Below are 21,032 nucleotides of genomic sequence, written 5' to 3'. Positions count from 1 at the left end.
GAGTCTGCCTGCTGCACCCCTGCGTCACTCAGTGGCCAGGTTTGTCCTGATCCCCACTGTGGATGGCCCAACTCTGCTTTGCTCCTGGTGCAGAGAGGCGAGGGAAAGGTGTGACCCTTTCCTTCTGAGAATGGACACATTCAGGTGAGCTGATAAACCCACGGTTGGGGAAGCTGTTGTAACAACAACAACAACAACAACAACAACTTATTTATACCCCGCCCATGTGGCTGGGTTTCCCCAGCCGCTCTGGGTGGCTCCCAACAGAATATTAAAACATGACAAAACATCAAACATTAAATGCTTCCCTAAACGGGGCTGCCTTCAGATGTCTTCTAAAAGTCAGATAGTTGCTTATTTCCTTGACATCCGGCAGGAGGGCGCCACCACCGAGAAGGCCCTCTGCCGGGTTCCCTGTAACCTCACTAAGTCAGGCGGAGAGGCAGCGACGGGCCCAAAGTCACACCAAGTGAGCTTCAGGGCCAAGGGGAGATTTGAACCCGGGTCTCTCAGTTCCTGGTAAGTCACTCTAACCCCTAAACCATACTGGCTCTCTGATTTTCCCATCAGCCACTTTGGGCGGCTTCTAGTACATATGAAAACAGAATAAAACTTCAAATGTTAAAAGCTTCCCTAAACAGGGCTGCCTTCAGATGTCTTCTAAAAGTCAGAGAGTTGTTTATCTTCTTGGCATCTGATGGTAGGGCATTCCATAGGGCGGGTGCCACCACCGAGAAGGCCTTCTGCCTGGTTCCCTGTAACCTCGCTTCTAGCAGGGAAGGAACTGCCAGAAGACCCTCGGAGCTGGACCTCAGTGTCCGGGCTGGACGATGGGCGTTCCACAGGGCGGGTGCCACCACCGAGAAGGCCCTCTGCCTGGTTCCCTGTAACCTCACTTCTCGCAGGGAGGGAACCGCCAGAAGGCCCTCGGGAGAGGGATCCTGGTGTGTCCAATAGATAAAGGTAACAAAAAATTGTGCGCATTAAAATTTCGGAAAATTCTTGAAGAAGAAGAAAAAGAAGACGACAATGACAGATGTAATCGATCAGGGTGGGGGGAAGCTGTCTGAAATTCCTCACACACACACCCGACGCAGAGAAATGTCACAATATGACAAAGTCCTTGTCCCTTTCGCTCTCTTGAGAAGGACGCTCCACACCCTCAGATTTTAGCAGCGCTGAAAGCAGACACTCCTGGTTGCTTCTAACTCACATTCCAAGCCCGCCGCTGATCTCTTCCTCCTCGCAGACCGCCTCTTACCCCGGAGGGCTGGCTGTGCGTTGATGGACAAGGTAGCTTCTACCTGTTCAGGTGTACTCCCAGCCGCTCTCGGCTTCCTCTTCCTCTTCAGTTTGGCTCCCAATCCCGGCGGCTTCTCCTGTTTTCCGAAGCGCTGTCCAAGGCCCAAGTCGGCCTCACCGTTCCAGAGCAAGGATGCTTAGATAAACTCCTCCTGCAGCGGTTTCTTTGTACGACGCTAGACTTCCAAAGGTGCAGGTAAGAAGGGGGGAATATTTAATCCCAAAATCGTAATTCCAGCCCCAAAACTGTGTACACGTAGCTTTCTCAGTTTAGCTTCGGCACAGCTCGGCGAGGTAGACTTTAAAAAAAACGTCGTCTGGCTAATTCAACAATATGTGGCCTTTTAAATTACTGGGGGTGTGTGTTTATAATAATAATAATAATAATAATAATAATAATAATAATAATTTATTATTTATACCCCGCCTATCTGGCTGGGCTTCCCCAGCCACTCTGGGCGGCTTCCAAAAAAAATATTAAAATACTCTAATACATCAAACATTAAAAGCTTCCCTAAAGAGGGCTGCCTTCAGATATCTTCTAAAAGTCTGGTAGTTGTTGTTCTCTTTGACATCTGGTGGGAGGGCGTTCCACAGGGAGGGAGCCACCACCAAGAAGGCCCTCTGCCTGGTTCCCTGTAACCTCGCTTCTCGCAGGGAGGGAACCACCAGAAGACCCTTGGGAGATGGACCCCGGTGTCCGGGGTGGACTATGATGGTGGAGACGCTCCTTCAGGTCTACTGGGCCATTTAGGGCTTTCAAGGTCAGCACCAACTCTTTGAATTGTGCTCAGAAACGTACTGGGAGCCAATATAGGTCTTTTAAGACCAGTGTTATGTGGTCTCGGCGGCCGCTCCCAGTCAGCAGTCTAGCTGCCACGTTCTGGATTAGTTGTAGTTTCCGGGTCACCTTCAAAGGTAGCCCCACGTAGAGTGCATTGCAGTAGTCCAAGCGGGAGATAACTAGAGCATGCACCACTCTGGCCAGACAGTCTGCGGGCAGGGAGGGTCTCAGCCTGCATACCAGATGGAGCTGCCCTGGACACAGATTTGACCTGCGCCTCCATGGACAGCTGTGAGTCCAAAATGACTCCCAGGCTGCGCACCTGGTCCTTCAGGGGCACAGTTGCCCCATTCAGAACCAGGGAGTCCCCCACACCTGCCTGCCTCCTGTCCCCCAAGAACATTACTTCTGTCTTGTCAGGATTCAACATCAATCTGTTTTTGTTTATTACGTGTGTGTGTGTGTGTGTGTGTGTGTGTAGCTAGCTAGGGGTGATGGGAGTTGTAGTTCAACAACATCTGGGCACCCGCAGGTTGAGAGAGGCTGAATTTGGATGCTAGACTCGAAATTGTTGGCTGATAAAGTAAAAAATGTGTTCGGATGCAATTTGCGAGATTTCGACTGCGCAAGGGCCTCCGCAGGCGTTTAATCCAGAAGAACGGCTGGTTTGTTGCCGAACCGGCAAAGACGAGGAGATCGCAGAGCCGATTCTGCCCCCTCTCCCCAGCCTCCTTGAAGAATTTGTTTCCTCCACCTGAACCAACCTGTCTGACCAGTGACAAGCAGGTAACAAATAGCGCCAGCGCTGGGAGAGAGGATCCTACTTTCCAAAATATCCCTGAAGGAGCACCTCCACCCCCATCGTTCAGCCCAGACGCCGGGGTCCAGCTCCGAGGGCCTTCTGGCAGTTCCCTCCCTGTGAGAAGCGAGGTTGCAGGGAACAAGGCAGAGGGCCTTCTCGGTGGTAGCACCCTCTCCCATCAGATGTCAAGGAAATAAGCAACTATCTGACTTTTAGAAGACATCTGAAGGCAGCCCTGTTTAGGGAAGTTTTTAATGACTGATGTTTTAATGTATATTTAATCTTTTGTTGGAAGCCACGCAGAGTGGCTGGGGAGACCCAGCCAGATGGGCGGGGTATAAATAATTAAATTAGAACTGTTGGAGGGGATGGAATAGGACGTCCCTATTTTCACAGGAGAAACGTTGGAGGGGATGGAATAGGACGTCTCTCTTTTCAGGGGAGAAACGTTGGAGGGGATGGAATAGGACGTCCCTATTTTCTGGGCAGAACGTTGGAGGGGATGGAATAGGATGCCCCTATTTTCACAGGAGAAATGTTGCAGGGGATGGAATAGGACGTCCCTCTTTTCAGGGGAGAAACGTTGGAGGGGATGGAATAGGACGTCCCTCTTTTCAGGGGAGAAACGTTGGAGGGGACGGAATAGGACGCCCCTATTTTCATGGGAGAAACATTGGAGGGGATGACATTACCCAAATCAAGGACATCATCTCTCTCCATCATCCCATGGGCAAGATCCGGGAACGCTCCATGCCAGCTTCCCCAACACCCAGTTGCCATCGGATGAGAAGAAGGGCAGGGGAACCAATCCTGGAGCGAACTGGCAATAAACTCTCCTTGGGAAGGCTGGAGTTCGGCGCCAGTCCCGTGAGAATCCCCTTTTTTAATAGCCCATAATTGCCGGGATGCAAAGGAAAAGAACTCCAGTTTCTATTGCCCTGTGGGAATGTGTCCACGTCGAGGGTGTGGCTCTGGCGTCAGAAGCCCTGGACTTTGATCTTTGGACCTGCTCTTAAGAGCGGTTTTTCGGGTCCTAACAGTCCTAACTGAGTTGCCTCCGTCCCCGAGAGACAATCCTGTAGCCAGAGACCTTTCTGGATCGAGAACGAGGAGTCGGAACCGCACAAAAGTGGTAAGAAGACGCATATTCTCCTCCTGGACCTATGATTCCCAGAGATCTTTGGGAAGAGGGATTAAATCGTTATTATTTAATTGGAAATTGTGGCCATCGTGGGATACCTTCCGATAAAAAAGGGACATTGTATTCAATAATAATAATAATAATAATTTTATTATTTATACCTCACCCATCTGACTGGCATGCTCCAGCCACTCTGGGTGGCTTCCAACACATATAAAAACAGAATAAAACATGAAACTTTTAAAAAAAACTTCCTTCAGGGCTGCCTTGTATAGTTACTTATCTCCTTGGCTGCATGGGCCGCATAACTCCATCCCCTCCAACATTTCTTCCAGTTAAAATACGAATGTCCTATTTCGTATCTTCCAACGTTTCTCCTGTGAAAATAGGGACGTCCTATTCCATCCCCTCCAACGTTTCTCCCCTGAAAATAGAGGAAATTAAACTGGTTGTATTATTATATTGTATCGTATTGCACTGTAGCATGGGGTGGGTGTGATATATAAACATGTGCTCACATGAAACGCAGGTAATCCTAAGAATTTAGCATCTGTAGCAGCTTCCTATGTTCCTGCGTATTCTCCTAAAATCTTGTGGCCGTGAGTTCCATAGGCTAGCGGTGCGCGGTGCAAAGAACCCCTTTTTCTTTCGTCTGGTGGCGCTGTGGTCTAAACCACTGAGCCTCTTGGGCTTGCCGATTGGGAGGTCGGCGGTTCGAATCCCGGCTCCCGTTGTTCTGTCCCAGCTCCTGCCAACCTAGCAGTTCGAAAGCATGCCAGTGCAAGTAGATAAATAGGTACCGCTGCGGCGGGAAAGTAAACAGTGTTTCCATGCGCTCTGGTTTCCACCATGCGCCAGAAGCGGTTAAGACCTGCCAGCCACACGACCCGGAAAGCCGTCTGCAGACAAACGCCGGCTCCCTCGGCCTGAAAGCGAGATGAGCGCCACAACCCCCTAGTCGCCTTTGACTGGACTTAACCTTTCAAGGGGCCCTTTAACTTTCACCCTTTACCTAAAAACTTGTGGCCGTGAGTTCCGCAGGCTAGCGCGGCGCAAAGAAAGCCCCTTTCTTTCATCTGGTGCCGAATCTCCTCCGGATCGGTTCCGTTGGAGGTGACCTCCCCATATCTCCTGTCTCTGCCCCCAAACTTTAAAAGAAAAAACACCAACTTTGCTCGCATGGTGCACTAAGCCAGAGACCCTTGACTTCCAGGCCATTGATCCCAGATTTGTGAGTTTCTCTGAAGCTGGCAGGAGCGGAACCAACCGGGAAAGGCATTGAGCCACGAAACCGTTTTTGAAACTTGACGTTTATTTTGCCTTCCGCTCGTTCCTAGAATTCCTCGGCCGGCCAGGGAGGAGGGGAGTTTTTAGGTTCTTATCAGGCTGGCACAGCCTGCGCACTCCCAGTGTGCCTGCGCCTCGTTCGAAACCAGCTAGGGTGCCCCCTAAGAGGCCTCTCTGTGGGGTGAGACGAGGGGAGAGAGACACAGAAAAGGCCCCGTGTGGTTTCTGCCTCTTGCGGAAAACGCTCTTTGCTCTGGGTTCAGAAACAGAGGAATGTACTTTGCTCAGCCTGCGACAGGAGGAATGGATTTCGGTTTCGGCAGGTTGGTTTCGGCAGTGGGCACAGGGATGGCGCAGGGTCTGCCCGCCCGTGGGACGGAGAGCTTTGGGTGGGATTTGAAGGGAAGGCAGAGCTGCCTCTGGGAGGGTCAAGAGGGCAGCTGGCCTGACGAAAGCTCAATTAAAAAATGCATTAATTAAAAAATGGGTCTTGCAAGCGGGTTGTGCCTGGCCCTCCTGGAGAGAGCTTTGGGTGTGGGGTTCAGAGAGGCCAAGGCCCACTTGTGAACATCTCTCCGGGCATGTTAGAGGATGGAGCTGAAAGCAGCCCAAGGTTCTAGGTTTGATGTCTGTATGACGGAGAGTGGACCAGCCGTGGCTGAAAAAGCTTGCTGACCCCTGCTTTAGGTAAAGGTAAAGGGACCCCTGACCATTAGGTCCAGTCGCGGATGACTCTGGGGTTGCGGCACTCATCTCGCTTTATTGGCCGAGGGAGCCGGCGTACAGCTTCCGGGTCATGTGGCCAGCAGGACTAAGCCGCTTCCGGCGAACCAGAGCAGCGCACGGAAACACCATTTACCTTCCCGCCAGAGCAGTACCTATTTATCTACTTGCACTGGTGTGCTTTCGAACTGCTAGGTTGGCAGGAGCAGGGACAGAGCAACGGGAGCTCATCCCGTCGCAGGGATTCGAACTGCCAACCTTCTGATCAGCAAGTCCTAGGCTCTGTGGTTTAACCCACAGCGCCACCCACATCCCCGACCCCTGCTTTAAAGGTTTCCAATTCACCATTTCAGTCCCTAGCGCCAATAAGAGAGGTGCCATGCCAACTCAGGAATTCCTGACCTCGCCCCGAACCTGTCCGTCTCTTTCCACTTCGGCCAAATTCTTTTAAGGTGTGCTCATTCCACCAGCGGTTTGCCCCTCCCCGAACTTTGCCCACCCCACGGACCTTATCTCAAGCAGAGAAGTCAAAAGTCCTTCTCGGGGCGGCAGCAGCAGCAGGGCGTTGTGAGGCTGTGGAATGCCAGCCTCGCAGGTGACGCTGCTGTCAAAATCCGCCCTGCTGACCCGACGGCGGTCCCGGATTTGGAGAGCTCTGTTGGGGCCAGGAGGAAGGATTTGGAGCACGTTGTTGGAAGATAGGTGCAAGCGAGTGAGAGACTTGGGATCACAGAATGGTAGAGTTGCAAGGGACCCCCAGAGGTCATACATCCCAACCCTCTTGCAGTGCAGGAACAGCCACCCGACCTCTGCTTAAAAACCTGCAAGGAAGGAGAGCCCGCTACCTTCCGTCCGTCGCACGGTCAAGTGGCTCTCAGTGCCAGAAAGCTTTTTCCTAATGTTGAGCCGGGATCTCCCGTCTTGGAACTTGAAGCCACTAACAACAACAACAACAACAACAACAACAACAACAACAACAACAACAACAATAATATATTATCTACACCCCGCCCATCTGGCTGGGCTTCCCCAGCCACTCTGGGCAGCTTCCGACAAAATATTAAAATACATATTAGGGTTGGAATGCAGCCTAGAATAGCATTCGCCTTTTGGGCCGCTGGTGGCGCTGTGGGTTAAACCACAGAGCCTAGGGCTTGCCGATCAGAAGGTCGGCAGTTCGAATCCCCGCAATGACGGGGTGAGCTCCCGTTGCCCGGTCCCTGCTCCTGCCAACCTAGCAGTTTGAAAGCAAGTCCAAGTGCAAGTAGATAAATAGGTACCGCTCTTGCGGGAAGGTAAACGGCGTTTCCGTGCGCTGCTCTGGTTCGCCAGAAGCGGCTTAGTCCTGCTGGCCACGTGACCCGGAAGCTGTACGCCGGCTCCCTTGGCCAGTAAAGCGAGATGAGTGCCGCAACCCCAGAGTCGGCCACCACTGGACCTAATGGTCAGGGGTCCCTTTACCTTTATCAACTCGCTTGGCTTTTCCAAAGAGGGTGAGGAAGCGAGTTGGCGTTCTCCACCACCAGACAGAGAAACCCTGAAAGTGCAAACTAATTCAGACACACACAGAGACACACACTCAGAGGAGAAGGAAACAAGGGCTGCATTGTTCTCCCCTGTGGGAGAAAACATTGGTTCGCAGTAGGTAACCCTACCGCGTGGTTTAATTCTCAGATCTCCCCTCCTGGGCACCTTTCAGGGCCCTGCTGGGGCCAGGTGGATGAAAGGACTGAAGATGTCCTCCCTGGCGGGTGGCTCTGCCACCGAAATACCACCCTCCCCGATTGCCAAGTGACGATTCAACCTCCTGAATCTTCTCCCCTCCCACTGCCTGAATGTTTTGTGTTGTCTGCGAGCTGCGCGCCTGGGGTCAATGTCTGCTGCCTTTTACAGCTTGCGAAACTCCCATTTATGACCTGCGGCTTTCTGTTAATTCTCTCTTCTGCAAAACCAGATAGGCGGGGGGGGGGGGGAGGCGAGTCCACTAAGGAGGCGGTTTATGGTTCTGCGAACAAAACTATGAGCGACCCAACCACCTTGATCTTGTCTCCCTGGCATTGTTGTTGTTGTTGAGTCGTTTAGTCTTGTCCGCCTCTTCGTGACCCCCTGGACCAGAACAGGCCAGGCCCTCCTGTCTTCCACTGCCTCCCGCAGTTTGGTCAAACTCATGCTGGTAGCTTCGAGAACACTGTCCAGCCATCTTGTCCTCTGTTGTCCCCTTCTCCTTGTGCCCTCCATCTTTCCCAACATCAGGGTCTTTTCCAGGGAGTCTTCTCTTCTCCTGAGGTGGCCAAAGTCTTGGAGCCTCAGCTTCAGGATCTGTCCTTCCAGTGAGCACTCAGGGCTGATTTCCTTCAGAATGGAGAGGTTGGGTCTTCTTGCAGTCCATGGGACTCTCAAGAGTCTCCTCCAGCACCAGAATTCAAAAGCATCAATTCTTCGGTGTCCTGAGTGATAAATTCTCATTTCTCCCAGCAGAGGGCAATCGGTGCTTTGCTATTCTGATGGGATGGCCTCTAATATAAGGAAGGTCTGCCTGAGAATAATAGAATCAGAGAACTGCAGAGTTGGAAGGGACCATGGGTGTAGACAGGGTTTTTTTCTTGTGGGGAGGGGCTCCAAAAAGTTGTTGTGACTCTCCCCCCCCCCACACAAAAAAACTTGGGAAGCGTAGTTCGTTAAGGGTTCCTAGAGTTAGGAGATCCTGGTTCCCCTTGCAGAACGACGAGAGTTGTCTGCAAAGAGGGATTTGATTGCTAAACCACTCTGGAAATCATAGCTCTGCCTGAAACCCTGGAAATAATAATAATATTTTATTATTTATACCCTGCCCATCTGCCACTCTGGGCAGCTCCCAACAGAATATTAAAACGTGATCAAACATTAAAAATGTCCCTAAACAGGGCTGCCTTCAGATGTCTTCTAAAAGTCAGGTAGTTGTTTATTTCTTTGACATCTGATGGGAGGGTGCCACCGCCGAGAAGGCCCTGGTTCCCTGTAACCTTGCTTCTTGCAGGGAGGGAACCGCCAGAAGGCCCTTGGGAGGAGGACCCCGGTGTCCGGGGTGGAGACGCTCCTTCAGGTCCACTGGGACATTTAGGTCTTTCAAGGTCAGCGCCAACACTTTGAATTGTGCTCGGAAACGTCCTGGGAACCAATGCAGGTCTTTCAGGACCGGTGTTATGTGGTCTCCTTTCCCAGTCCCCAGCCTAGCTGCCGCATTCTGGATTAGTTGTAGTTTCTGGGTCACCTTCCAAGGTAGCAGGCAGCCAGAGTGGACGACATCAGCAGCCAGTCTAACCCAGCAGAAGGCAGCTTACTATGTACTGAATGTATGAATAAAGGTAAAGGTAAAGAGACCCCTGACTATTAGGTCCAGTCGTGGCCGACTCTGGGGTTGCGGCACTCTGGGGTTGGACCCGATGGCCCTTGTGGTCTCTCCCAACTCTATGATTCTATTGGCTGAGGAAGCCGGCGTCCAGCTTCCTGGTCATGTGGCCAGCATGACTAAGCCGCTTCTGGCGAACCAGAGCAGCGCACGGAAATGCCGTTTACCTCCCGCCAGAGCGGTACCTATTTATCTACTTGCACTTTGACGTGCTTTCGAACTACTAGGTTGGCAGGAGCAGGGACCGAGCAACGGGAGCTCACCCCATCATTGTGGGGATTCGAACCGCCGACCTTCTGATCGGCAAGCCCTTGGCTCTGTGGTTTAACCCACAGCGCCACCTGCATCATATAATTTCTCCCCCTCTTGCTTCCCAGGGACCGCAAAGCCCTGTTCCTGATGTGAAAGCTGCGCAACGCCACTGGAATACCCAACCTGTGAATAACATCTAGAGAACATCCTCTCACCTCCTAAGGGGAAGTCTCGGAGGTACCCACTTTCGAAAACGAGAAATGTACATCCATAGGCTTGTCTTCACCTCGTCTCCAAGCACAGACCCCGAAGACGAAGAACCAAGCAGCCCCCGGTCCGGTTCACGAGGGGAGCTGAAGTTTGAAGAGGCGACGGGCGACGAGTATTTTGACTTGGGCCACCACCGTGAGGAGAGGGCTGAGAATGGGTGGGGAACGGCCGAGCCGCCCGAAAACGGGTCAAAGTCCATCAATGGGAGGAAGGACCTTTGGACTTCACCGCCGGACAGAGAGTCCAAGCTGGAGGTGGTCAAATCCGGCTCGCTCTACGACATCCGGGCGTACAAAGGCGAGACGAAGCCTTCAAGGCTTTATGACGGGGACGAAGAGGAGCTGAGGTACAGGATCCGTCCTGAGGAGGCCTTGCCGGAGAAAACCGAGAAGCTGGAGGAGGAACGGCGGGAGATTATCCGCAGCCAAGTGGTTAGGAAGAGCACCACCATGGCCCAGAAGTGGAGCTCCACGGAGGAGCTGGAGGCCATCAACGCTTCTTCCGCCAGCCGAGAAGCCACCCCGGGAATGAGGAGTTATTCCACTGGCTTCGCGGTCTGTTTTGACAACCCCTCTTCTGGCTGGGAGAGCAGCCCCGTCGACCCTCAAAACATAGACACTGAGAAGATCAATTTTGCCATGGCTCGACAACAGTTCTTGGAGTTGGAGAAGGCCAACCCTAATATGCTCCTGGGGCCAAGGAAACCGGCACCCAGCTTGCGGACAATGCAAAACGTTCAGGGGATGGAAGGGGAGAAGATTGCTGATGTCCACGGCCAGAGAAGAATTGGTTGGTCTACTGAGGGGTCAGATAGTCACATTCTCCAAAGAACAGAGCCCACATCTCCCAAGCAAGCCCCTATTTGTCAAAACTCGACTGGAGGCGGCTGGGATTACGGTCTGGCAGAAATGCCTCAGAACTCAAGCGTCGTGGCTCCTGATGGAAAAAGGGTCTACATCAAAGAGGAGGTGGGAGGACCTCTGGATTGGGAGACCGGTGGCCAAGGCCTTGCCGAAGGAGATTTGGGGTCCTCGGACGAGACGCCCATCGAGCGGGAAATCCGTCTGTCGATGGAAAGGGAGGACGCCCACCGCAAAGAGAGGGGGATCCACCGGGTCAACAGCCGGGACGAGCTGGTGGAAATCCAAACCAAGCCTCTGTTGCTGTCCGCCGACACGCTGCCGGTTTCCTCCCGGAAAGGAAAAGAGAAACACACCGTTTCCTTCTTCGTGCAGAGGGAGATTGAGCAGGAAAGCAGGCGTGAGGAGGACCTGCAGAAGGAAGGGAGGCTGCTCTCTGGGACGTACGACAGGGGGGTCCGACAGGAGTTATCGGAACGCCGGAAAGTGTTCGAAAGGGACGAGGCGGCTCCCATGACGGCAAGGATGCTGGGGGAGCCAGAGGAGGCCCAGAACGGCGACCCCGGGAAAAGGACGGCCGGCCAGGAAGCGAAGTTGACCTCAGAGGCCTACCAGCCTTCTTTGGCCAGCGGAAGAAAGCAAAGGGGTGACTTGCCCCCTTTTGACCGGAATGACACAGGCCAGCGGGTGGATTCCTCTGGGTCTCGGGTACCAGAAGACTCGGGAGAGGAGCCTGTGGTTTTGCGGAAGGGACATTTTGCCATCCCGATAAGGAAGCTCAAGTTCTCGTCTGCCGGCGACCGGGAACCCCTGACCTCCCGGGGGAAAGAGGGCAGGCTGGAGGGGTCCGCTCCCCGGGAGGAGCTGTACACCGTGAAGACGCGGAGACCCCGGATGTCGGCCCTGATTGACCAGGAGATCCAGGACGCTTTGCAAAGGGAAGTGGAGCTCCAGGAGCAGCGCAGGAGAACTGGGACGGCGGTGCCACCCTCTCGGACGTCGTCGCAGAGCTCGGGTGAGAGGGGCAGGGTTGGGGGGTGGATGCCAGCTGGTTCACGTGTCACGGCGAATCGCATCAACGCAGCCGTCATTTCATTCACACGATGCCTTTCCGTAGCTAGAACCCCGCTCTAGGCGGCTGGCAGCACAGAAAGGTTTGCAGAATTGCGACCACAAGGAAAGGCGGTCACAAGTTACTTATCTAGTTACTTATCTCCTTGACTTGGGGGTTCCATAGTTCCATCCCCTCCAACGTTTCTCCCCTGAAAAGAGGGACGTCCTATTCCATCCCCTCCAACGTTTCTCCCCTGAAAATAGGGACGTCCTATTCCATCCCCTCCAACGTTTCTCCCCTGAAAATAGGGACGTCCTATTCCATCCCCTCCAACGTTTCTCCCTGGGAAATAGGGACGTCCTATTCCATCCTCTCCAACGTTTCTCCCCTGAAAATAGGGACGTCCTATTCCATCCCCTCCAACGTTTCTCCTGTGAAAATAGGGGCGTCCTATTCTGTCCCCTCCAACGTTTCTCCCCTGAAAATAGGGACGTCCTATTCCGTCCCCTCCAACGTTTCTCCCCTGAAAATAGGGACGTCCCATTCCATCCCCTCCAACGTTTCTCCCGTGAAAATAGGGGCGTCCTATTCCATCCCCTCCAACGTTTCTCCCCTGAAAATAGGGACGTCCTATTCCATCCCCTCCAACGTTTCTCCCCTGAAAATAGGGACGTCCTATTCCATCCCCTCCAACGTTTCTCCCGTGAAAAGAGGGACGTCCTATTCCATCCCCTCCAACGTTTCTCCCCTGGAAAGAGGGACGTCCTATTCCATCCCCTCCAACGTTTCTCCCCTGGAAAGAGGGACGTCCTATTCCATCCCCTCCAACGTTTCTCCCCTGAAAATAGGGACGTCCTATTCCATCCCCTCCAACGTTTCTCCCGTGAAAATAGGGACGTCCTATTCCATCCCCTCCGACGTTTCTCCCTGGGAAATAGGGACGTCCTATTCCATCCCCTCCAATGTTTCTCTTGTGAAAATAGGGACGTTCTATTCCACCCCCTCCAACATTTCTCAGATGAAAATAGGGACGTCTTATTCAGTAATAATAATAACCCATCTGACTGAGTTGCCAACTAATTAATAATAATAGTAACAACAACAACAACAACAATAATTTATTATACCCCGCCCATCTGGGCAGGTCTCCCCAGCCACTCTGGGTGGCTTCCAAAAAAATATTAAAATACTGTAATACATCAAACATTAAAAGCTTACCTAAACAGGGCTGCCTTTAGATGTCTTCTAAAAGTCAGGTAGTTGTTTATTTCCTTGACATCTGATGGGAGGGCGCCACCACCGAGAAGGCCCTCTGCCTGGTTCCCTGTAACCTCGCTTCTCGCAGGGAGGGAACCGCCAGAAGGCCCTTGGAGATGGACCCTGGTGTCCGGACTGAACGATAGGGGTGGAGATGCTCCTTCAGGTATACAATAGAACATTAAACATTACAAACTTCCCTATACAGGGCTGCTCTCAGGTTGCATACCTACTCATCTCCTTGACATCTGATGGGCGGGTGTTCCACAGGGTGGGCGCCACCACCGAGAAGGCCCTGAGACATCTCTGTGCTTGGTTTCTTTCTTTTTTAATTTAACTCTCTCTTCTAATTCCCTCCACCAGCTGCTTCAGGAATTGCCGACAGCTACTGCATATCAGCCGCGGCTGCTCCCGATTCCCCTGCGAGCTCGTCTCCCTCGCCCTCTCTGCGGCAAGCCTACGCGGGGAAACCATCCTCGGAACCGGACTGGAGAGCGCAGCGTCCCTCAGCGGAAGAGGAGAAGACGAAGAGGCATCGGGAGGGAGGAAAGGTAGGGACTTGCCAGCCTCCGCTGCAATGGGGTGTTGGGGGCGGAGGTTGCTGCCTTAGATAGGAGACTCGTAGAGTTGGAAGGGACCCTGTATTTTAATATTTTGTCACTGTATTTTGATATTTTGTTGGAAGCCGCCCAGAGTGGCTGGGGAAACCCAGCCAGATGGGCGGGGTACATAGCTGTCAACCGTCCCTTATTTGGCGGGAAAGTCCCTTATCCCAGCGCCGTGTCCCGCTGCTGTCCCTTATCGATGATGTCCCTGAAATTTCCCGGGTTTCAAAGGAAGCTGCTCCTCTCCCTCCCTCCCTCCCTGCCGGCCAGGGAGGAGGGAGGCTCCAACTGTGTTGCTTGGCTGTGTTGCTCACAGGGGGGTGGAGCTTGCATGCCTTGTGCCGATCAAATCGGCTGCCTTGCCTGGGGACTCGCCTTTGCTCAGCGCTTCCCAGCGGAGAGGTGACGGTGGTTTTCCTTGCTGCGTCCCCTTTGCCGGGTTGCTGCGCTGTGGGAACCACCGCTGGAGGCTTTGTTTGGCTGCTGGCTGGGCTTTCTGCCTTTGGCACGGAGGGGCTCAGAAGTTGAACATACCTGTGCCCCTTGGAAAATCCCTTATTTTGGCTGCTGGTCCCTTATTTCCGAGGCTGCTGGTCCCTTATTCTCAAATCTGTAAGTTGACAGCTATGGTGGGGTATAAATATATCATCATCATCATCATTATTATTATGTCCAACCCCTCTGCAATGCAGGAATGAACACGCAGCTGTCCCTTACGGGGATCGAACCTGCAACCTTGCTGTTATCAGCACCACGCTCTAACCAAAGGAAGGGAAAGTGTCCACTTTGCATGCAGAAATTCCCTGGTTTTGATCGCTGGCGTCTCCAGGGGGAAGAAACCCCAGTTTAATAATAATAATAATAATAATAATAATAATAATAATAATAACAACAACAACAACAACAACAACAACAATAATAATATCCCGCCCTCCAACAACAACAACAACAACAATAATATCCCTCCCTCCCCAGCCGAAGCCGGGCTCAGAGCAGACACCACCAAACTCCAGATGTTTCGGGCCTACAATTCCCATCATCCCTGACCACTGCTCCTGCTAGCTGATAGGAGATGTAGTCCCAAAACATCTGGAGGGCTGAGTTTGGGGAATGCCTGCCCTAGAGTGCCACTACTGGCCATCAACGCAGACGGCGCTGAACTAGATGGAGGCCTGGCCCAGGCAGCTTCCGATTAAAAGCCAGCATTTATTTAGAATCAAGAGGGCTAGAATCTTGGATTATCCTTCGGGGAAATAAAAAGCAGAGCAGCTGCGCAGGTGGCCGCCTGGTTCGATCTGCCCGGTGTCTCCAGCTGGGAAAGTCTGAATTGGGGCGGACACCGAGCTGAGAGCTGTGACTCAACACAAGACACCTTTCCTGTGTTCCTAATTTGCAAAACACTGGAGGGTGTACAGTCAGCCATTCCTACTGTAGCAGGAAACACCCCCCCGCAATCATTCAGTTTCTACAAACTTCACACACACTCACACACTACATAGGCTACGCTTCTGTTATAAATTCATAGAAAATCAACCATACATCAGATTTGCACTATTCCACTTTTATTTTACTCCATGAAGGAAGGACTACAAAATGGGGAAGGCTTGATACAGGGCAGCCATAATCCCTTGAGCATCCCAGCACATCCACAGGAGCCCTGCCCAGTTGCTATGCCAACCCTGATGGTCCTAGACACAAGACCATCAAGATCACAAAGAACTTCCATATGGGAGTGGATTCGGCAGGGACTGGAACAAAGGACAATGATCAGCTCTTCCCTCTGGGGGCAGGAAACTGCCAACTCCCCTCTGTCACCTGGAAAGTACTCATGGGGAGGGGGAAAGGGGGAACCAGCCAGGTGACAGGACACTCAGGTTACCACCACAACTCCTCCCTCAACCCCTCCTTTCTGTGATGTATGCATGATGTTTCTGGGGGTGGGCTTGATCTACAGGGTGGTAATTTCAAAAGTCTTTATAAGACCCGTGCACACCATTTTTCTGAGTCCTTCCTCTCTCCTGCAAGAGAGGGGAGCACTCTATTGCAACAGTTCAATAAAGGCCAAGCCTACAGGCTGCTGTTTTGCTCCAAGTTATCCTGGTTGGTGTCTTTGTTTTTGTCCAAGGGAGCCCTCGGATTTTTCCGTTAACACTACGGAATATCGCCTCCCTGCCAGATTTCCTGTTCTCTTATTTTCCTCCTCTTTCCCTCCCCAGTATGCTGGCATCGATCTGCACGACGAAATCGACTCCGAGGTAAGACTTGCCCTGCGGTGAGAAAGCCTTACACTGTCTTACTCAGAAGTAAGCCCCTCTGTATTCAATAGAGCTGGGTCCAGACTGTGCAGCCTTGCGCTCCAATCCTAGGCGTTTTTTTTACTCAGAAGGAAACCCCACTGAGTTCAATGGATTTACTTTACGCTCTGGTAACGTTCCTGATCATTCTCACAGTTCCTGTTACAGTGGCGCCTAGGTTGTCAAACATAATCCGTTCCAGAAGACCGTTTGACTTCTGAAATGTCCGACAACCGAGGCGCAAAGGGTGGTCTCCAAAATCAATGGAGAAAATTGAAAAACATGCAGCGGAAACCGTTCTGCTTCCGAGGCGTGCTCAAAAACGGAAGTACTTCCAGGTTTTCAGCATCTGGAAACCGAAATTTTCGGCTTCCGAAATGCTCGAAAACCAAGGTAAAAAGGTAAAGGAACCCCTGGTCATTAGGCGCTCATCTCGCTTTATTGGCCGAGGGAGCCGGCGTACAGCTTCCGGGTCATGTGGCCAGCAGGACTAAGCCGCTTCTGGCGAACCAGAGCAGCGCATGGAAACGCCGTTTACCTTCCCGCCGGAGCGGTACCTATTTATCTACTTGCACTTTGACGTGCTTTCGAACTGCTAGGTTGGCAGGAGCAGGGACAGAGCAATGGGAGCTCACCCCATCGTGGGGATTTGAACCGCCAACCTTCCGATCGGCAAGTCCTAGCCTCTGTGGTTTAACCCACAGCGCCACCCACATCCCGTCAGATTATTATTATTATTATTATTATTATTATTATTATTATTATTATTTCCTGCCTTTTTTTCCCCTGGCAGGGACTCAAGGTAGCCTACAACTAAATTTTATTTTGCCATGGGCACATGGCCCTTGGGAGCTCGTCTGCCAGGCAAGGCGGCCCCTGCTGGCTGCAAAAGAACCCTTGTTCTCTTAACTGAGCCACCGATTCCTTTTGCAGGTTGTGAAATCCACCAAAGTCGTCTGCCAGAGGGGACTCCTGGCTCAGCTTTGGGAGACGGGCCAGATCCGCGGGGCCGTTGACGACAGCGACTGAACCTTGGAGAGGAACTAGAATTCCCAAAGCCGGCATCGGCGCCCGCCTGCGGGGGTTTTCTTTGGTTTTTAATTCTCTGGTCCCCCAAGTGTTTTTCCGTTCGATCTCTTGCCGGGTTCGGCCAGCGGTCGGATCCTGCCGACCCATCTATGTCCGATTAAAATTCTGCGTCGCTTTGATTGCGAGAGAGACGGCCCAGAATTGATCCTGGCGAATCCACGGGCTCTGGGTTGAGATGTTGAGGACTAGAATCTTAACTTTCCTTTTAGGGAGAGGTCAGTGGCAGTGCCGAAGACCCCCGAAGTGCAGCCCCTGGCGCTGCCAGCCAGTGCTCAGGCATATGGTCTCAGTGATGTGCAGCTTCCCACTTTCCCCTTCAAATCAGTTCATGAGGACTGGAATTTTCATTTCCCCCTTTTAAAGGAAAGGAAAGGGCTAGGGCTTGGGGCAGAGGCACCGCTTTTGGACGCAGAAGCTCCCAGATTTTAAACCTTGCCAGGTCAATGTAGGCCTGGGGGAGAGGCGCGCTGCCCGACATAGCTGCTGCCAGTCCGTGTGGGGAAAGCTGAGCTGGGTGGAATCTTAATATAGTGTAGTTTCCTTCCTCCCTGGGTGGAGGCAGTGTGGCTGAGTGGTGGCAGCACCTTCTGTCGTTTTGTGGTCGGTGGGTCCTAAGAATAATAGCAATAACAATAATAATAATTTCTTATTTATACCCCACCCATCTGGCTGGGTTTCCCCAGCCACTCTGGGCGGCTCCCAACAGAATTAAAAGCGCAATAAAACATCAAACATTAAAGGCTTCCCTAAACAGGGCTGCCTTCAGATGTCTTCTAAAAGTCAGTTACAGATAGGTAGCCGTGTTGGTCTACCATGGTCAAAACAAAATAAAAAAATTCCTTCCAGTAGCACCTTAAAGACCAACTGAGTTAGTTCTAGGTATGAGCTTTCGTGTGCATGCACACTTCTTCAGATAACATCTGAAGAAGTATCTGAAGAAGTGTGCATGCACACGAAAGCTCATACCTAGAACTAACTCATACCTAGAACTAACTCAGTTGGTCTTTAAGGTGCTACTGGAAGGAATTTTTTTATTTTGTTCTAAAAGTCAGGTAGTTGTTTATTTCCTTGACATCTGATGGGAGGGCGCCACCACCGAGAAGGCCCTCTGCCTGGTTCCCTGTAACCTCACTTCTCGCAGGGAGGGAATCGCCAGAAGGCCCTCGGGAGATGGACCCCGGTGTCCGGACTGAACGATAGGGGTGGAGACGCTCAGTGGCGTAGCGTGGGGGGTGCAGGGGGGCCGGCCGCACCGGGCGCAACATCTGGGGGTTAGGGTTAGGGGGCGCAAATCCACGGGTTAGGGGGCCAAATCCATGGGTTAGGGGGCGCAAATTACTTGCCTTGCCCCGGGTGCTGACAACCCATGCTACGCCACTGGAGATGCTCTTTTATGTATCCTGGGCCATTTAGGGCTTTCAAGGTCAGCACCCACCCTTTGAATTTTGCTCGGAAACATACTGGGAGCCAATGTAAGTCTTTCAGGACCGGTGTTATGTGGTCTCCACTCCCAGTCACCAGTCTGGCTGCCACATTCTGGATTAGTTGCAGTTTCTGGGTCACCTTCAAGGGAGCCCCACATAGAGCGCATGGCAGGAGTCCAAGCAGGAGATAACCAGAGCATGCGCCACTCTGGCCAGACAGGGTACCCATAATAGGGTAGGAACCCTCACTGCTTCACTGGGACTTGAACCCAGAGCTTCAGTGTCCAAATCTTAACTTCCTTTCTGCTACATTTCCAGCGTTCTTGTAGAGGGCGGGTTCTGTTTCTTTCCTGGCTGAGGAGGTGGCCCTGATCCATGCATGTAGCATCACCCTCAAATCTCAAGAGACCCCTGGGACCCAGCGATCTCTCTCTCTCTCTCGTTTGGTTGCTACATGGTCACAATGGGCTCATATATGTATATGTGTATATGATCAAGAAAGAGGAATAAATCGTTTCATCTCCGTCCTTTTGCGAATGTTAAGTCCCGTGCTGGATTTACGAATAAGCTAAGCATTTCATAGCTTATGGCCCCAGTCTTTTGGGGGCCCCAAAAAAAATCAAAGGGGGAAAAACTGGATGTACATTTCCAAAATATAAGATAAAAAGCAAATAAAATAAAACCTACATACAGCAGCAGTGTTTTGTGTTGTGTGGGCTCCTAGGATGTAAGTCATGGGTCCCACCTGCTACCTAAAATATCACTGCTTTGCTCATTTCTATATACTAGAGTTCCCAGAATCTTTGGTGCTGGCCAGCCTTGCGTTTGAATTACATAGCGTGGATGTGAGCTCTGTCACGCCAGGCAAACAAATCACACAGGCTCAGATTATATATTTAAAAGTAAATTATAGTCCTTATGTGCTTGGAAACTCTCTTTTAAAGTAGATTGCCCTCTGCAACCCAACGTGACCTTCATCTCCGTTAATTTTATTCCCCCCCCCCTTTTTTGGGGTCCTCACTTTGTTGTTGTTGTCATTTTTTAAGAACGAATGCTAACTTGACTGGGAGCTGAACTAAGCTGCAAGACCTCCTAGCTTCCACCAGAGGGCGGGAAGACACCGTTACAGATGTTACAGATGTCGCTCCAAATGCTGCTTCGATAAAGGGCTTGTTTCATTATAGCTTCTGTAAATCCGGGACAGAAATATAGGGGCACTTGGAGGGTCTGCACTACTGAGCTTAATTTATTCATCCTGTAAAGTTATATGCAGGGGACGCGGGTGGCGCTGTGGGTTAAAACCACAGAGCCTAGGGCTTGCCGATCAGAAGGTCGGCGGTTTGAATCCCTACCACAGAGTGAGCTCCCGTTGCTCGGTCCCTGCTCCTGCCAACCTAGCAGTTTGAAAGCACACCAAAAAGTGCAAGTAGATAAATAGGTACCACTCCGGCGGGAAGGTAAACGGCGTTTCCGTGCGCTGCTCTGGTTCGCCAGAAGCGGCTTAGTCCTGCTGGCCACATGACCAGGAAGCGGTACGCCGGCTCCCTCGGCCAGTAAAGCGAGATGAGCGCTGCAACCCCAGAGTCGGCCACAACTGGACCTAATGGTCAGGGGTCCCTTTATCTTTACTAAGGTTATATGCAGGTTTATATATCATTCTGCCAAGGCTCTTTACCACCGATTAGAAGCAAGGGACCTCTTAAGACAGGAAGAAGGGGCTCTGTACTGTACTTGAAGAGGCAGAGCAAGGTCAATTCGCTTTTCCCAGATGCAGCATGTTGTTGTTTTCCTGCATGGCGTCATTTCTCATTGTTATTTCTGCAAGCCTTAAAGGAATGTGAACCGTTTATCTGGCTGCCCCCGCTCTGCTTCTGCAATATTTTCGCTGGACATGGCTTCCAGTTTTGCTCCTGCAAAAAACCCCCAGCTCCTTCCACCCAGCCAAGCTCTGTGCAAAAGCTTCCAGGTTTGGAGAAATCATGGGAGGCCGATACAGTGGTACCTTGGTTCTCAAACTTAATCCGTTCTGGAAATTCCGTTCCAAAACCAAAGTGTTCCAAAAATCAATCAATCAATCAATCAATCAATCAATCAGTAGCTGAGCTGGGTTCCACAGTCACAAAAACAAAAGAAGAGCCACAGAAAGGAAAGCGCAAAATAAATAGCAAAAATACGGCAGAACTCAGTATAACGCTCAAAACGGAAGCGTGGCACTCAAAACGGGACGTGTTCGGCTTCCGGAAAACGTTTGCAAACCGCAACACTTACTTCCAGGTTTGCAATATTTGGGTTCCGAGTTGTCTGAGTACCAAGGTGTTTGAGAACCAAGGTACCACTGTAGTAGTAATAGTAGTAATTTATTATTTATACCCCACCCATCTGGCTGGGTTTCCCCAGCCACTCTGGGCGGCTTCCAGCAAAATACTAAAATACAATAATTCATCAAATATTAAAAGCTTCCCTAAACAGGGCTGCCTTCAGATGTCTTCTAAAAGTCAGA

The 21,032-nt window shown here is 51.7% G+C and overlaps 1 protein-coding gene and 1 long non-coding RNA gene across 3 annotated transcripts; both read left to right on the top strand.

The window, feature by feature from the left end:
- The first annotated feature begins 3,907 nt into the window (after window positions 1–3,907).
- On the top strand, window positions 3,908–17,227 carry MISP (mitotic spindle positioning). 2 transcript variants are annotated; one of them, XM_081846131.1, is made up of 5 exons: window positions 3,908–4,020; window positions 9,805–11,824; window positions 13,484–13,671; window positions 15,942–15,980; window positions 16,953–17,227. In XM_081846131.1, exons 2-5 carry the CDS (start codon window positions 9,940–9,942, stop codon window positions 17,046–17,048), a joined length of 2,208 nt encoding a protein of 735 aa, XP_081702257.1. In that variant the 5' UTR covers window positions 3,908–4,020; window positions 9,805–9,939; the 3' UTR covers window positions 17,049–17,227. The 2 variants fall into 2 exon arrangements, with proteins under 2 accessions (XP_081702257.1, XP_081702258.1); XM_081846132.1 differs by lacking the exon at window positions 3,908–4,020 and adding an exon at window positions 4,979–5,639.
- LOC309333102 lies at window positions 9,048–19,225 on the top strand. Its single transcript, XR_014152381.1, has 2 exons — window positions 9,048–9,297; window positions 18,679–19,225. It is a non-coding gene; the product is annotated as an uncharacterized lncRNA (long non-coding RNA).
- The last annotated feature ends 1,807 nt before the right edge of the window (window positions 19,226–21,032 follow it).

The sequence above is a fragment of the Podarcis erhardii genome (genome assembly GCF_964252035.2).
Source record: "Podarcis erhardii genome assembly, chromosome: 18".
Classification (NCBI taxonomy): domain Eukaryota; kingdom Metazoa; phylum Chordata; class Lepidosauria; order Squamata; family Lacertidae; genus Podarcis; species Podarcis erhardii.
Note: the sequence above shows the minus strand (reverse complement) of the source record. Positions and strands in the feature narration are given on the sequence as shown.

What these genes read in the sequence shown, in the direction of transcription:
- MISP (XM_081846131.1), top strand. Translation starts at nt 9,940, where the DNA reads ATGTACATCCATAGGCTTGTCTTCACCTCGTCTCCAAGCACAGACCCC. An exon ending in GACGTCGTCGCAGAGCTCGG is followed by an intron (nt 11,825 to 13,483) that starts GTGAGAGGGGCA and finishes TCCCTCCACCAG; the next exon opens with CTGCTTCAGGAATTGCCGAC. An exon ending in ACGACGAAATCGACTCCGAG is followed by an intron (nt 15,981 to 16,952) that starts GTAAGACTTGCC and finishes TTCCTTTTGCAG; the next exon opens with GTTGTGAAATCCACCAAAGT.